The following is a 16,801-nucleotide window of genomic DNA, read 5'->3' as shown; positions in this document are numbered from 1 at the left end:
GAAAAATGCAGCTGGAGTGAGAAGCCTTTCAGCGTAGCTTAGCATAACTACTGGGAAACAGCTCATTTGATTAAAGATACACCGCTCCCACCCAATCAACGCAAGCATATGACCCCTGCTTACTGGGAATTCCTCGTTCGTGGAAAATAATTACAATCCCCGATTCTGGTCATGAGTCTCGGCGAAGGGGAGACAAACGCTGATCCACTTATGTGTGTGAAGCCCCGGACGTTTAAGGGCATCAAAGATCTGTAATTGCTCAATCTTGTGGGGGGGGAATTCCATTTGTCCCTCTCGTTTCATTCATTATCAGAATTAACCGGCCAGCACCAAAGAGAGGTAGCGTGAGGGGATCGTCAAACACAGAGCAGCTGTCCCTAACGCCTCCATAGCTTTCTAAGAGGCGATTATGTGCCAGGACAATTCTCGGAATAGTTGTCAGGAAACCAATGGAAAGTCTAAACAAGTTAGGGTAACCTTTGAGCCTAACCCTACACCCAAATTAAACACATTTAGTTAGATTTAGTATAATGTTTCAAATATGGAACATTAGTGGTGCTGGTGAGCAAATTTGCAAACCTTTGACTGCAGCCAGGCAGTAGCAGTTTCCCCCTGTGTTTCCAGGCCATAGCTTCATATTTATAAACATGAACGTAAGGGAATTGATCTATAAAGACAGTTGGATTGTGATCAAAGTGGTTGAGGAAGTATTTTCTTGTCTCTGACGACAAACACAAACATGTTCCTTCTTTACTGCACAATAACACACTGTGGTGTATGAGAAGGGAAGTGGCAAAGTTTCAGTTTAAGCAATCCAACGTGTGGCGGTCAGAAACCTTTAACTCCACAGTGAGGACGCAACCAGACAATGACTCTTTGTCTGTGTGTGTGTGTGTGCGTGTGTGTGTGTGTGTGTGTTAAAGAAGCTAAGGGGAAGTCTTAGGCAAAGTAAAACCGAACAAACTTGTGTAACTACAGATAATGCTACCACTACACTTATTCCATTATTATAATGTAGCTATAAGCAGTTAACTTATTAATCAATGCATTGATACCATTTATCTGTCTATATGTTGTAAGTGATTTTTATAAATTTTTTAAGAGTTCTTTAAATAATTTATAGAAAACTAAATCAATAAAATTACACAACAAACTACAGGTCAGTGTTTGAGGAAAATGCAAATATGAACAACTTTGTGTCGCAATAGTTTTTTCTTCTCATTTTCCATTTTCCGTTTTCTTGCGAAATCATCGGAATCATTGTTTTACAAAATGACGTGTTGATAAATCAATGGCCTGATGAATACTGCACCATAGATACTGTCGATGTGTTGGTCAACAGATGACAAATTCTTTGGCTTTAACTGGATTTAGCTCTAAATGTCACTTTGCAGTAAGAACAACGAAGAAAACACATATTAAAGAAAAAAATATTTCAATATTTATTTGCGGTATAAACATGTCTCATGTTGTTTCCATACACTGTACAATACATAGGGTCAGTCGTATTTCCTTCAGAGGACAGAAAGGTGAAGCTGCCTCGGTTCACACGCACCCTTGTTTTTATACACAGACAGATTGCATCTTCTTTTAAAAACTGTTTACAGCACAATACGAAACAGCTATTCAACATGTGTCTGAAGCTGTAACACGATGCAAGATGCATTGTCAAAAAAATCCCTGAAAAATTCCTCACTGAGGTAACATTTTTAAATCATTCACTTTTTCTTTCACTTTGTGTTTTTAGGCCGCCGCTCCCGCTGCTCCCGCTCGCTCATGTCTTTACCTCCCGAGCACATTCTTACCGAGATGTAGCTACAAGTTTAAGGACACAGAAACTGCCGTTCCCGCGATCTGGCAAATTTACAAACAGAGAAAAAGACTTGATTTCTCTTTCATTGTTACAAAGACACAAAAACTCAAGAAAGCAGCTTGAAATCAACCATTTCCTTTTTTTAAATAGAAAAGCTCCGTACTGAAATATATTTCAATCCTAGGGTGCAAGTGATCAAGTCCTCAGCGTTTTTTTTCTTATTGTAAGTGGGATATGACTCCGGACGAGGGAAGTCCATTCAAGCATGGTAGTATTATTTTCATCTCTGATGCTATAATGAGAGAGGAACTTTTGCATATAAATTCATAACATATATATACTTATATATATATTCATATAGAAAGGCCACAGGAATAGCATAGAGCACATTATATCAAAACAAGACGGAAAAAGACCTTGTAATTATTTAAGCCAGGTGGTGTAATCTTCTATTGTGAAATATAACTGGCATGCTGAACCACAGCTCTGGCTGTGTGAAGCAGTGTGTGTCTGTGTGTGTGTCTGTGTGTGTCTGTGTCTGTGTGTGTGTGTCAAAGAGGGCCTCTTTCAGGTTAATACTGGGCACAGCGGCCCTACATTTTTGGACACCCCAGGAGAAATGTTACTTCAGTCCACAAGCCATAATCGAACTGGATGTTGTATAATCATATAGAAGAGATATATAGAGTATAAAAGAAGAAGAATTGAAAAAATTTTGAGGTCTTGAGTCTACAAAATACTGCAAAAAAGGTGTTTTGATATATTGCAGAGTAACAAACACGACCTCGTGTGACCCGTTACGGTAAAACGACAGCTGGCTGTCCGTTATTACCATGTTCTGATTCAAATAACAGTTAACAAACATTTATTTTTATTTTTTTACACAATGCTTTTTTCTAAAGTGAGATACAAAGAGTATTGAACAGTCAGCATTAGAAACAAGTTAGAAAGATTATATAAGGCCAGCTGAAACCAACCCTGTTCTGCTGCTGTCCCCTCGGAAACCCAGTTCTTTGTTTCTGCTTTGACCCCGTCCACATTTTCACTTTCAAACTAACGCTCTGTAGATTGCTGTAAGACACTGGGCCTCATGCAAAAACCACTCTCACAAACAGGTCCGTTATTATCACGTGAGTAATTTATGAGAACTAAGTTGGATTTAGGCCTGAGGAAGACCTGTAGATGGAAACATCACTAATAAAATTAAAAGAAGCTGGAATTCTGCAATTTTAGTGCTTCAATCCAGCACCTATTCCACTAAGGTTTTCTGGATTTGCTCACGACGTCTCTAACTTGTTACATTCACCTCTTGTTTCCTCTTCAATACAAACTAAACTCATGAGTAGTCTGGACCTGTCGTGTGAGTCACCAACAGTCTGCTTTTCTCCCCCAGGCGAAGAGAAACATGTTTGACGTATGAATCTTTATGAATTGAAGGTTTGAATGTGTTCCAGACTTACGTAAATGCTTGAGTTCAAGTTTTGACTGGCATGGGAGTTCACACTCAGCTGCCTCAGCATCTTTCTGCTGTTCACAGAGCCAAACATCTGATGTTCCATCTGGAACAGAACATCACCTGTCGCCTGGTGGTATTCCCTGTCTCACTTTTAAATATCAGCAACCACTTTGCTGCAGCAAGATATTTTTTGGCATCAAACTCATATCTACGATGACAGTGTAGAATAAACACAGTCATAACCTACTTGTCTGTATTTTTGGGTCCCTAAGCACGACTGACTGATGTGTTTTGGTCTCCAGATTTCTGATATGGTCCTCAGTATGAACTTCTGCTTTTTTAAATCGCAATGACATACTTCTGAATTAAACTTTTTTACAAATGGAGCGAGACAGGTCGCTTTACGTGGTTATTTTTAGGTGCCCATTAAGGTAATGGCCACAATTTCCGAAAATGTACCGCTTTGTTAATAGTTTCTAAATCCGACTTTGTGGAAAGAAATTTGGATAAGAAAATGAAAATGTTCTTGCATGAGCCCGAGTGTATCTCCAGACGTTGCCCTAAGTCCATGTGCTGCAACCCTAAAACAACCCTAACCCTAACCTACATTACCAACACAATTAACGCAGCAGAAGGAAATTTGAACTTTTTTTTGATATTTTTTCTTGAAATCACTGCAGGATTCTGTCATTTGTTTTTCAAATCATATTTAACAAGTTTAAGTGCTACTAACGTGGACCGGGTCTGAGAAAACTCCCTGACCACATGCTGTCGCCGCCATGTTCAGCAGCGACAGCAGTTAAAAAAACAGTCCTCAGCGTTCATCTCCCAACCCGGTAAATCAACATCCAACCTCTATCATCCTATTTATCATTTTTGTGTTTATTTCATTGAATATACCCGAGGCTTAAGGGTAATTCAACTGATTCTTTGATGAAATAGGTGTTCCCCCGCCAGAAAGACCTTCCTTTCCATTTTCTCCATTGCAGCTAAGGGACGTGAAGCTATTAAGTAGGTTAAGTGCAGTCTGTAGCTGAGTCCCCGTCCACAACACCACAACCCTGACACAGAAACCAAGTTACAATCACAGTCCCTTGTCCATGAGACCCTTTTTTTTGGCATCTATTTGGTACCTGAAAGGAACCGAAGATAGACCAACAAATCAAACCAGCTCCTCTTGGGCAAGAAGAAGTTTGCAGTGTAGGTAATACATGAGAGTTGAGGCACTTCTTTGCCCGACGTCGCTGGAATAAGCTGCCCAGAAATGTTAACACTACCCAAGATTCTCCAACCCCAACTTTAAGCTCTCGCCCACGCCCCAGCCTCAAAGTACGAGAGTCCCGGCGGTTAGAAAACCAGTTTGGCAAAAACACAGTAAGACAATACGTTGTGATGAAATAACCAAGGAAGTTAAGAGTCTGGTTTCAGACTGAAATGAAACAACTTAGGCCACTGGATGAACAGTCATGTTGGGGAAGGAAGTAGGAACTGGGAAGTTGCACTTGAAAACACTTGCCAACATCAAATCTGGTCGCACACCCGACCACAATTCAACTGGCAACTCCGTGTCTGGTCTAACCCACAGTTTGACTCTAACTCATCCCTGAACCCTGAACCCTGGTCCTTTGCCCTGGGCCCAGCTCCTGCTCCCTCCCCACTGCACGGTGCAGCTGTCTGGACTCGTCGCAGCCTGGGACTGGCCCTCTCCTCTCCTCTCTCCCCTCCTCCCCTCTGAATGTCTCTTTATCTGCCTGCTTCCAGCACCGGCTCCAAGTGCCAACAAGTCAATGGCTACACCACTGTGCAAACTGCATTAGGTCATTACAAACCTAAAAGAAAAACTAAACTAAAAGAAAAAGAAGACAACTCACAACAATGTTCCTTTGATGGCGTCGCCACACCCACTCTCCTTTAGTTTTACAATCTCTTTAGCCATTATTGGATTGGATTACTTTGTTTTTTTTGGACAAAGATAAAATTTCTGTGTAAATATTTATATATCGTATAGATTTGTGCATAAATGTACACAAAAATATACAAAAATGCATATAGACATACTTGTTAAGGACTGCCCATACAATTTCTGCTATGTACGTTAACATACATACAGTACATACAGTACAAACATACATACTTTTGTTTATGTGTGTGTGCGCATGTGTGTGTGTTAATTCCTTGGTTTTTAAAAACTCTACATTCAGTAGAGCGAGATTTCCGACGAGTAAATCCCAGATTCTCCACTTGGCACCAGTCAGCTCAGCTCAGGGGCCGAGACAGAAACAACGACAGGACCAGAGGACGCCGTCGCATCACAAATCGAGCGCCGCAGACGTTCCCGTGTTCCCGCCTTTTGTATGAAGCTGTCACCCTTCGCTCAGTTACTCAGTCAGTTCAGTCTCCTCCTCTCTGAGCTCATCCTCAAGATTCAGTCAACTCTGAGGAGGACGCCTCTGTCTGTCAGTTCCTCGCTCTAGGTTTCTTTTTTTAAATCACTCGCCTTCCCCCTGTTAACGTGGCATCTGTGACCTCCGCTGTCCGTCCAACGTTGCTCTGTGGCCAGGCTCTCGGACAACGAGCTTCAGGCGGCTAAAACATTCATTAAAACTGGCTGCGTAAAGCAGGCTCAAGTGCAGCCACTTGTTACCATGGTAACAACACCAGCTTGACCCGCCCCCTCTCCTCTGATTTTCATGTGGACTCCAGCGTGTCCAGTTGAAACACATTGTGATTGGTCGGGGTGGTGAAGAAGAGCTGGTCGTGCGGCGGGGAGGTCGAGTGGTTGTCGCAGGGGCTGTTGAGGCCCAGCGTCCGCTCAAAGTCCAGGAGCTGGCCCATGAAGTTGAAGTTGGGGGAAATGTTCGACTTTTTCCGCTTGACGAAGTCGTAGGCGTCGTTGAGCGACAGGTTGAGCTTCTGCATCAGGTAGGCCACCGTGACGGTCACCGAGCGGCTGATCCCGGCCAGGCAGTGGACCAGGATGCCACACTTTTTCGAACGTGCCTCGTCTGAGGATGAGAGGGGGGGGAACCATGAGAATAGGAGAAAGCAGGAGAAAGAGGATTAGACAACTGTTAAAACCCATAAAACCCTGTATCATACATCTAAGACTTTAAATTATTAATGAGCCAGAAGATTTTCTAATTCAATCGAATGCCCTTGTTGAAATTTCAAGCACATTTAAATTAGTGGTAAAGCTACTCGTTAGTTTCATCATCTTCCTCAATATAACCAAATATCAATATAAATAACGAGATGTGAGTTATTTAAACTGATCAAAGCAATGACCTCTGATTTGACTTCATTCACACAAAAACAAACACTTCTACTGTGTCAACAAACAATAATTATTAGTCTTTTTAAGCAACATAATATGTAGAAGGATAACATCATTGATCATATGAAGAATCTAAATAATTATTGTACTGCGATGAAACAGGACGACTATAGACATGTTCTGTGAAACTGTGATGAATGTTATTTTATCTTTTTTTCCTGATATTTTGAAGACCAAATGATTAATAAAGACAAAATCATCTTTGTACTAAAATTATTTGTTAGTCACAGCTCAAATGTGGTCACAAGTAAAGTCATAGCAAGTAGCAATGTGACCAATATTCAATTGGCGAGTTTTGACAGTTGAATTATCATTTGAATGATCACATGCTACATTTAGTTGGATTTTGGAAAATGCGTTAAACAAAACAATCACTTTAAAGACATCACTCAACAACGTTTTCTCTTTTTTCGTTTTTAAGTAAAACAAATAGGGTCACTGAAGGTCACTGACGACTGATACTGATCATCCAGCCCTGATTCAACACGATCTATTGTATAACACATGAACTCCAACGCTATATGGAAAAAAGAAAATCTGACCTTGTTTTTTCAAACGGAAAAGAAGACTCATTTAATTTATAAATACAATTCAGAATATCATTTCTCAATGACAGCAGCCAGTCGTGCTCCATTCTGCTTTCTAGCTCTCAGTCTGTATAAAAACATGAATAAAAAAGAAACATCTTACATTATTAACAGGCTACATCCATCCACCTTTTCGAGCCCTCGCACTTGCATCACTAAAGGCCATTAGGGCGAGAGTTAAGTGCTTCTTTCCTTTCTTTCTTCCTTCTCTCACTCTCTTTCATCCTCTCCTTTATCGCTCTCTGCCTCCCCTCACTCTCGCTCCGACTGCATCTCTTGTTGCAGGATTGGGGTCAGATGGCTCACGAGCTCAGGCTGCCAAGCGGAAGCCAAATTAAATTCATATGTGATGTGTTCTTGCTCTCAACAATAAAAGAAAGGGGTCAAAAATCCTCATCGGGAGACTTGAACCAAACAATACGAGGCCCAGAAGTCGAATAAGTAACCAGGAGTTAATCTGCAATGAGCTGATCTTTAGACGTTTGCAGCATTACGTCACTGCAACATCCTACCATTTGTCAGGCTGGGAAAATAACAGAATACACCAACCCCCTCCCTCTATACATTAAAAACCTGCTTCGATAATAATTTCAGACATTTAAGGAATCCGTAGTTTACAGCAGCACAGCGCGAGGTCACATCTTTTTCAACCCCGAGCTTATCTCCTTCACCCATAATTACCCTGCAGTTAAGATGTGATGTAATTCCTGCACATTACAGCCAGTCAGGCAGCGCCATTTAACATCAGCATGACCCCAATCTGCCACGACCTCTGGCTCTGGCATATGTCACACTTCCTCACACCTACGCAGAAACATTACCCCCCCTCGAAGAAAAAGAAAGGTCAGGGGTCTGGACAATCTAAGACAAACATAAAAGCTCTGGCACTGAGTCCTCAGAGAGGGAATTCACTCATTCCCGAGGAGTTAAGTCACAGGGAATGATGGGAAATGCAAGAGAACGGTGAAGAAAAAGCTGGATGAAAGTCACGTGGCTTCAGTGAGGTCTCGTTCTCCCGAAAATCAATTTCCATGTTTTATTCAAGACCTTGTTTTATGTTTTGTGATTTTAAATTCAAATATTTTATCAGTAAAAGTGCAGCAGAGAAATGCTCTAAATTCTGTCTGAAACTGTTTCCAGAAAACTGTTTCAATGTAAATAAAAAACATTGTCTTGATTTATATAGAATTAATAAAGGAGGGTAAACGTAATCTAACATAACTAGAGTCGAAACGAAAAGCGCTGTTGGTTTTTTTCGTTCTATTTGACAGAAAATCAAATCTTTTGTGTTTTGGACTGTTGGTCGAACAACACAGGCAATTTTAAGATGTGAACGTAGCCTTTGCAAAAACAACGATGTGCATTTTAAACTGTTTTATGACATTTTTATAAACGAAATGACAAATCGATAGAAGATTACCATTGAATGCGTCTCTATAGTTACTGCGATTTGATAATTCATTTGACATTTTAATAATTTTTTGGAGAAATGATACAAAATATTCACTGGTTTCTGCTTCTGATGTTTGAACATCTGCTCGAAAGTCTTGAGTTGACGAAGAGAAGCAGAACATTTTAATTATATTATGCACACAATTATGCAGATTTTTAGACTCTCACATGTTTTACTTTTGTTGTGTAAATTACTGTATAATTTCCCTTCATTATTATCTTATATTTCTTTGGGTGAACTGGTCCCAGCCGGTAAACAGGTGATGATGAGGTAACATGAGTTCATCATGTTTTGTTTTAAAGTAGTAAACAACCATTATTTTGAAATTATATAACATTACATTATATCATGAAGGTTATTATGTAGTTTAACCATAAACTATGTTTATAGTTGACTTTTGACTTTTTATAGACAGAGAAAAATCCTCTATTAATCAAGAAAACTATCAGCAGATCAATCAATGATCGAGGTTCTGCTGTTAACAAAGGAATCTGACGTACACAACATTAACTGGAGCACACTCCACCTTTACTCACCTATGAATGAAATGGCCTCTGGGAAAAACTGCGAGAGGTTCTGGCTCCAGTGATCGGAGATGGGGATCTGTTTGTACTTGAAGTCGCCTTCGTGCTCGAACATGTTGGGCAGGTTGGGCGTCACGTTGAGGATGTACTTGATATTGTACTTGCTGAGCACATCCAGGTTGGTGGAGTCTTTGGCACAGCCCAGGAAAAGGTAGGGCAGGATCTGGACGGGGAATGCCGGCTGGTTGTTGGGGAGGGGGCTGCCCTCCGACTCCGTGGCGCTGCCCGGCTCACGGTCCGATTCCCCGTCGGAGCAGTCGGAGCTGATGCGAAGTCCCCCCAGACCCAGGACGGAGGTCGGCGGGGAGCTGCTGGGACAGGAGCAGTCCAGGTTGGTCTCACAGTGCTCGGGGTACTCGGACTGGAACTTGTTGAAGCCCCCTGGGGGACGAGGAGCGGACCAGAAGAGAGGGTCAATATTTGGATGGTAAAAAGAAAATGTAAATACCCACAGTTGTGTTACTGTGTGTTTGTGGTAAAATGCACAACTGAACGTGTTCAAAATGGCAGCTGCATGATACAAGAGGTGAAACCATGAACAAGAAGCAAAAAAAAAACATATTAACACTACTAGTAAATAAAATACTTAAAAAACAATACAAATATATACTCATATTTTAAATAGACACACATTTTACTACAAATAAAAAACATTTTCTAATAACATCACATGTTTTAACTGTAACCAGGCAGAAGTGAAGGTCAAATGAAATTCACACTTGAAATGAACTCTGGACGTTATGGACGGAAATGATATCAAGATAAAACATTTCACTTCAGTCGATATTGATAATTATCATGTTAAAGGTCACATTATTATTTCTTTTAAGTGAAATGTACAAATCTGAGGTAGATCAGTCATGTCTTATACCTCCCCACTGTGCTTGTTGCATAAGAATTATATCAATACAGATTGAACCTTTTGTTATATCGCGATGGATGAAAAATATATTGCGATAAGTACTGTTATTGCTTTATCGCCCAGCCCCACTCGTGTTCCTCTTAGTCTACCGTAGCTTAATGTAGCACTACCTCACACACTGATGTGGCAGATGATATTCAAACAACGTGACATTTACATTATTCTGAATAAAGAGGCTGGACAGATGTGCTCCATTGAGAAAAGCTGAGCCCGGGGAGAATCAGTCAGTCAGTCAGCAGTCAGTCAGCTCTGCTTCATCCCAGCTCTGCTCTGTGGACTATTTGTGAATGGCAGCTGGGATTGTGACACCACTCAAACATTGCTGTGATATTCTAGAATCAATCAAACCCATATCTGCTGCTACTGCTCCATGTCATGTGTGTGTGGTGCTTTCATAACTCATTCTCCTTCACACGCTGGCGGAGTGTTTCAGAGTGTGTCTATGATTCCTCGCTTCCCTGTTCATTCATGAAAAAAAGAGCCAGTCTTCTCCTAAAGGAACACACAACATGGCGGGGCCATTTCTTTTTTTTTTTTCCTGTTGCAGCATTTAATTGAAAACATCTTTGACCCAGCTCCATAACAACCGCTCAATGTTTCTCTCTGATAATAATTAACACTGAGAATCAAGACGTTTTTATGATAAGAGAAGTGATCCTGTCGAACATGAAAGTTCGTTATGACTCCACACGCTGTTACAGTGTATCTGTGATGACATAATAATTCTTTAGTATAAACAGACACAAGTGAGGCTGCCTCATTATGATTAATAATAAACAACAGCTCTGGATAAAGCATCTGGATTCATGTGATGTTTATTATAATCTGTCATAGCACTTTGTAAAAGCTAATATTAGTGGCTTTAGTATATTTTTTATAAAGCAGACAGACTCTCAAGTGTTTTGTCCCACACAGCAAACATCTGGAGATGAAACCCAATACAGGTTTCCATTCATTTCATTATAAATAATCCAAGTACACCTTTATAATCCCATACTAGGAGTTCTTGAGGTGAAGTGACACTAACATGTTGATCTACATATGTCCTCTAATTGGGACAATATTCGGACACCATTTGTCTCTCAGTTTCTGTGTTAAATGGACAATAACAAACATCCAGTCCCTCGTATTCACTGAATGAAAGCAGTCTTACCCTCCAGGTAGAAAGCCTTGCACCCGTCGTCCCGCAGCTTGTGCAGCAGCAGCCCCAGCACGGAGCTCCCCAGCCCGGACTCCTGCCGCTCGGAGGTCGCCTCGTCGTACAGCACCACCACGTCCGACTTGCAGCGCTTGACGAATTTCTCCTTGTCCTCGTTGTTGGGGATGATGGAGCGGATGGGCAGGTTGCCCTTCTTCAGCCTGCGGAGCATGAGGCCCGGGATGGCCAGGTTGATGGCGGACTCGATGTGCGAGGACTCGTACAGCTCGTGGGCTCTGCAGTCCAGCAGCAGCAGCGCGCCGGCCCCGGACTCCAGCTCCTCCTGCAGCCACTCCACGCTCTTACCGGACAGCATCATCGTCGTGGTCGCGATCACGGAGCCGCTCCACGGGTGAGTGATGACCATCGGGGAAACGTGACTCCGCCGCTCCGCCGCCGTGACATGAAGAACCGCACGCAGCGAGAAGAGGAGGAAATCACGGCGCTAAAACTTGCCTCCCGGACACCGCCGCTTCTCTGAGGGCGCGCACACACACACACGCACCCAGCACACGCTGCCGCACACATCCAACACGCGCGCACCGATGCCCCTCTGGCTGGAGCAGGAGGCTCCAACATGCAGAGGTGTCCTCTCTCTCCCTCCTCAAGTCCGCCAGGAGAAGCGGAGCTTTCACTCCAGCCCATTGACGTCCATCCGGGCGTCCGGCTCCGAGGCGTCCCGCAGACCAACGACACGGCCCCGAAGAAGCCTCGTAAGCGCCTCAGGAGCTCGCTGTGCGGGATGAGCTGCCGCCGTTAAAGTCCATGACTCCGGTTGTTGTCCCGCACGCTGGCCCGAGGAGCCTCTCTGGTCTGTGCCCGAGTCTGGATGCGTTCAAGAGGCTGAGCTGCTGTGAGGAGGGAGGAGCAGGGAGTTAAAGGCGCAGAGCGGCCACACGAACCCGCTGTTTCCAGGACTTTACTGCTGCTGTCCATTCATTGACCGACCACACAGCACTGTCTGTTAGTGATATAGTAATAATGAAACATAATAAAGATAAAATAATCACTATGATCATAATAAATGATGATTAAAAACCAAATAATATGATAAAAATGATGATGATGGTGAAATGATGATAAAGATGATAATAAAAATATATAGTTTTACTTTTGTGTTTGACTTTTTTTTTATAGTAAGCTCTTATTACCTTGCTTCTATCTTAATTTAACTACTGCACTGCTGAGCTGAGCGGGTTCTTCTCGTCCAACACCTTTCATTGTTCTGTTGACCCTGTGTTAACTGCTTATGCCAAATAAAACTAAATCTGATAAAAGCAAATGAAAGTTAGGATACATAGCGACCTATGCTGTTCCTGTATGTGGAGCAGTACAGTGTGGTGTCTTCACTGGAGCAGGGATCTCTTCTCTGGTGCGTTTCCTTATCTGAACCGAGGGTCAAAGGGTCAGAGCGTTGTATATTCTTTAGATTGTCAAGGCCTCTCTGGAAATCTGTAATATTTGCTGTTGGTATGTGAAATAGATTAAAATCGACTCGACTTCACATTGTATCTCAGCATCTTTAAACGTATTTAGTTGTAATCCCAACTCCGTGTTAACTCCTAACTCAACACTAAGCAGTAGGTATCAGGTGGGATTGTTACCTTAATGTTCATTTAATACAGTCATTAAATGTAATACTGTTTTAGTGGTGTAACACAGAATTCTTGGCTCACACTAGCAGGAGTGCAAAGTACATTTTCCTCCAAAGTCTCTTCACAACCTTCACTCAATCGAAAACACCTACATCTCATCCACACCTCCACACACTCACTTACAAATCAATTACTGGACACGTTCCCAACTGAAAATTGCTTTTTTGCTGCAAACCACACGGAACTAATACAGTGATACAAATCGACACACACTTCTAAAGTGTTTTCGCAGAAACTCTGATGTCTCTGTCGAGCAGTGAAAACCTCAGCCAAATCTCTCCTCCTGCTATTTTTCCCTTGATGACACATAGTAATCTCATAATAGTAATAATTATATAATAATAAATGTATTTGTATTGTGCTTTTTAAAAAATGATAGCGTTTAGAATCAACGACAATAAATGATATAATAAAAAATCTAAAATAATAAAAATAATAAAATGATCACGTAAAAGCCATTCAGTGGAAATGAGTTTTTTCTTATTTTAACAAAATTCTTTCCAAATCAGAGCTGCAAGAAATAAGAACCTGAATTATTTAGAAACACATTTGGGGAGAATGCATAATGCAGCACAGGTGTCCCTGTTAGCTTGATTTCACAGTATCATCCTAGTTCAGGGTCATGGAGCTGAAAGTACTGCTGCAGCTACTGATTCATCTTCAAGTGCTTTTGATTAATGGAAAAGTGTTAAATCCATGCAAAAGAAATATGATGATATGATGAATATGATGTGTCCAGAGCTCGAAGTGATGTCCTTACGTTGATGATTTTTTCCCAAACAACAGCCGTAAACACACATATTTCCGCGTGAGACACTGTAACACGTGAATGTTTCACATTTTTACCTGACAAATTACTGGAATAATTAACCTAATGATTTGATTATAAAAGCTTTTTGTCCATCAAACTTATTTTTGCCCATGTATTATTTCTTTTGTTGCATTATCCATCATCTTAATTATGATCAGGAAAATTATTTTCTACTATATAAACAATATTGTGGAGATTGTCACAGAAAAGCAGCGATTCCTCAGATTTGAAACGATGTTTTCCACTTGATGATATCTTTGGATTGATTCATAGATCGTACAAATGGTTGGCAATACATTTTCTGTCAATCAGTTCATTCTACCAACTATTTTTAATGAGTTAATAGTTGTAAATCCTGTCCCTAACCAGACAAATGACATTTATATTGTATAGTCAGAGCCATCTGAGGACAGTAAAAACGACGGCTATCCCACATGATTTAACTCTCATTATCATCAGGTATCATGGTGATGCTATGCAGGATCTTCTTTCTGTTTTTCACAGCTCAGTGGTGGGTTGTGTAGCCGCTGCACAACACAAACCACCACTGGGTCATCGCTATGTTTCACCATGAATGACCTAATGGGACATCAGCAGGTTGTGACAGAGGCAGAGAGGGGGAAACGAGGAAAAGAGGAGTGTTTGATTTCCTCACAGCTGCAGAGAGGAGGAGCGGGGGATGCACCAGCTGCAGACAATGGCTCTTTATCCCCCTAGTGACTTACGCGCAAACACACACATGCACACACTCACTAACAAAACGCAGACGCACACATAGACGCATACACACAGGTACACAAACGGATACACACCGACTTTAGGCCTCTTGTGTTTCAGCTCCCTTCATGGACAACAACAGGCTCTCTGAGAGTGTGTGTAGACACTGTGTGTGTTTGTGTTTGTGTTTGTCTACTCCCCAGTGGTAAAGAAAACTATCATTACTTATTCTGAAACTTTCACAACGGAGGACTGTGACTTTCTTTACGGTGTCGCTCCATCAGAATTCGTCGGAGGAAGCCAACCTGTCGCTTTAAAGGCACCAGTAGACAGGGTGATAATGTCTCAGTCGCCATCTGCGTCGGATGTGCACGATATAAATTTTGGGGCTATGTGAGATGAATGCATGGTGAACCTTAGTGCCACGATATACCGGTAAAACTGATTTACGCAGACACATTTCATCCACTGCCATTATTCATCTGCACTTCTCTCGTGTTTCAAAAACCTAGCAAAACGATGAACAAGCTTTGGCGCTGGCAGAGAGTGGAGCTGGATCACGGCCGGGAGAAAAGACGACAACACGACACGATTCTGCAAAGTGAGTTCGACATCAGCTTGTTTTTGCTAAGTAGCGTTATGTTAGCGTACCAGTGGGTTCTGTGTCATTTGGGTTGTAGTGCCAGTTATAATGTTATATTTTGTTTTATATATATATATATATATATAACAGGCTGGGTGCATAGACTGTATATCAAGATGGACGACACGTCTCACGCTGCCATTTTGCCAATACGGAGCCAGAGTAGTTATCCGGGGATGGACCACAGTTGCGATGTCCCGCCGAAACGTGTGCTTAACCAATCAGGAGTCAGTGTCAGTTGCCAATCATGATTATTTCACCATATCATTATATCAGCAAATAACGAACACTTAATAACGCATTGGCTTCACTGTCGGGGTCATGTCGTCCATCTTTATATATAGTCTATGGCTGGGTGTGACTCAGGCTTTGTCCCAGCGGTCAACTACACCCTGCAACCTCCGCCACGGCCGAACAATCCTACTCACAAACATGTTCAAATCTCATTGTTAAAATATAAAAGAAATAAAAAAGTAGTCTGATAGTGGTAATAGTTTTCTTTTAAAAATATTTCCAGGCCCAGCCATCCACAAAGTTCGGTGGATATCGGTTGAAAAGTTTCTGCGTAATCCTGAAAACAAACAAGCAAACAAACAAAAACAAACAAAAACAAACAAATCATGTGTCCCAGAAAACTTCCATTATAAAAGAGAAAAGCAAAACTTTCTCAGAATAAATCTTAAACCACCGTTTTCATTTGATTTCACGCCTGTCATGATTCAAATATATTCAAATATTCTCAACCAACATTCAAAGTGAAAGTTGGAGCAATTTGATATTACTGGGAATTAAAGGCTGGAAAACACAACTAATCTCTTCAGTGAGACTGTGTGGGAGTGGGTTGATCTGATGTGTAAACAAACAATCATCATCACATCATCAGAAGCATGTGACGCCAGTTTCTTTTCTCCAAATGAGACATGAGTTCATGTGGGGCCTCGTCAGTCATACCAAGAAGTTGACTGAGAAAATACATTTTCAGTGTCTTTAAATTCTTCGTCTGCGTCTTGGTGGTACCAAGCAGGATGCGTTACAAATAAAAGCAGAATAAGATAAGCCTATATGTAAAGAACAGAATATATTCACCAGCGTCTGAATGACAAAAGACATAGAGCCGCTGCCAGTCTTACCCACCATTGTGAGTCTTCTGGCTCATACATGAATCAAAAGCCTTTAATCTGCCATTATGGAAAGCACAGAGCCTTTCAGGTCGGCCTCAGCGAATGCATTTCCTGATTCACAATAACTCTACTCCGTGTTTTCAAAATGACAAGTTTCCAGAAAACCGGCCTCCTCCGCTCACCGCTGCTCTACAGGGTTTTAATCAGCTTTATTGTTCTCATAATGAAATGAAATACAAAGAAGAGCCACACATAGAAATAGAACTGTAGAACAGAAGCCATTCAAGCAGAAAAGCAATATATGCTAAATGAATCTATCTTGTGTTGACACAGAGAGCCATTTTTCACCGGCGGACAAAGACTCCTGCCAGATGGAAGAGCCTTTAATTTCGTCTGAAGTCTATACTTCACGATGGTAATGTCATTTTCTGAAGCACGCTGTTGAGACGAGTCGCGTTTGTAAATCCAGACCTGAAACTGAAATCCCCCCCCCCCTGCCCGTTTCAC

The 16,801-nt window shown here is 41.6% G+C and overlaps 1 protein-coding gene across 1 annotated transcript; it reads right to left on the bottom strand.

The window, feature by feature from the left end:
- Positions 1-1,418: 1,418 nt before the first annotated feature.
- Positions 1,419-12,184, bottom strand: dusp7 (dual specificity phosphatase 7). The gene is made up of 3 exons (XM_035151859.2): positions 11,303-12,184; positions 9,180-9,608; positions 1,419-6,274 (listed from the first exon to the last, which is right to left on the bottom strand). The coding sequence occupies exons 1-3, from the start codon at positions 11,712-11,714 to the stop codon at positions 5,958-5,960; spliced, it is 1,158 nt and encodes a 385-aa protein (XP_035007750.1). The 5' UTR covers positions 11,715-12,184; the 3' UTR covers positions 1,419-5,957.
- Positions 12,185-16,801: the final 4,617 nt, after the last annotated feature.

This window comes from Hippoglossus stenolepis, chromosome 3 (genome assembly GCF_022539355.2).
Source record: "Hippoglossus stenolepis isolate QCI-W04-F060 chromosome 3, HSTE1.2, whole genome shotgun sequence".
NCBI classification, from domain to species: Eukaryota; Metazoa; Chordata; class Actinopteri; order Pleuronectiformes; family Pleuronectidae; genus Hippoglossus; species Hippoglossus stenolepis.
This window is presented reverse-complemented; position numbering and strand designations above follow the sequence as displayed.

Excerpts from the sequence above, each read along its gene's own strand:
- dusp7 (XM_035151859.2), bottom strand. The coding sequence starts at position 11,714 with ATGGTCATCACTCACCCGTGGAGCGGCTCCGTGATCGCGACCACGACG. Across the intron at positions 9,609-11,302 it reads CAAGGCTTTCTACCTGGAGG|GGGGCTTCAACAAGTTCCAG; the intron begins GTAAGACTGCTT and ends CTCGTCCCCCAG. Across the intron at positions 6,275-9,179 it reads AGAGGCCATTTCATTCATAG|ACGAGGCACGTTCGAAAAAG; the intron begins GTGAGTAAAGGT and ends TCTCATCCTCAG.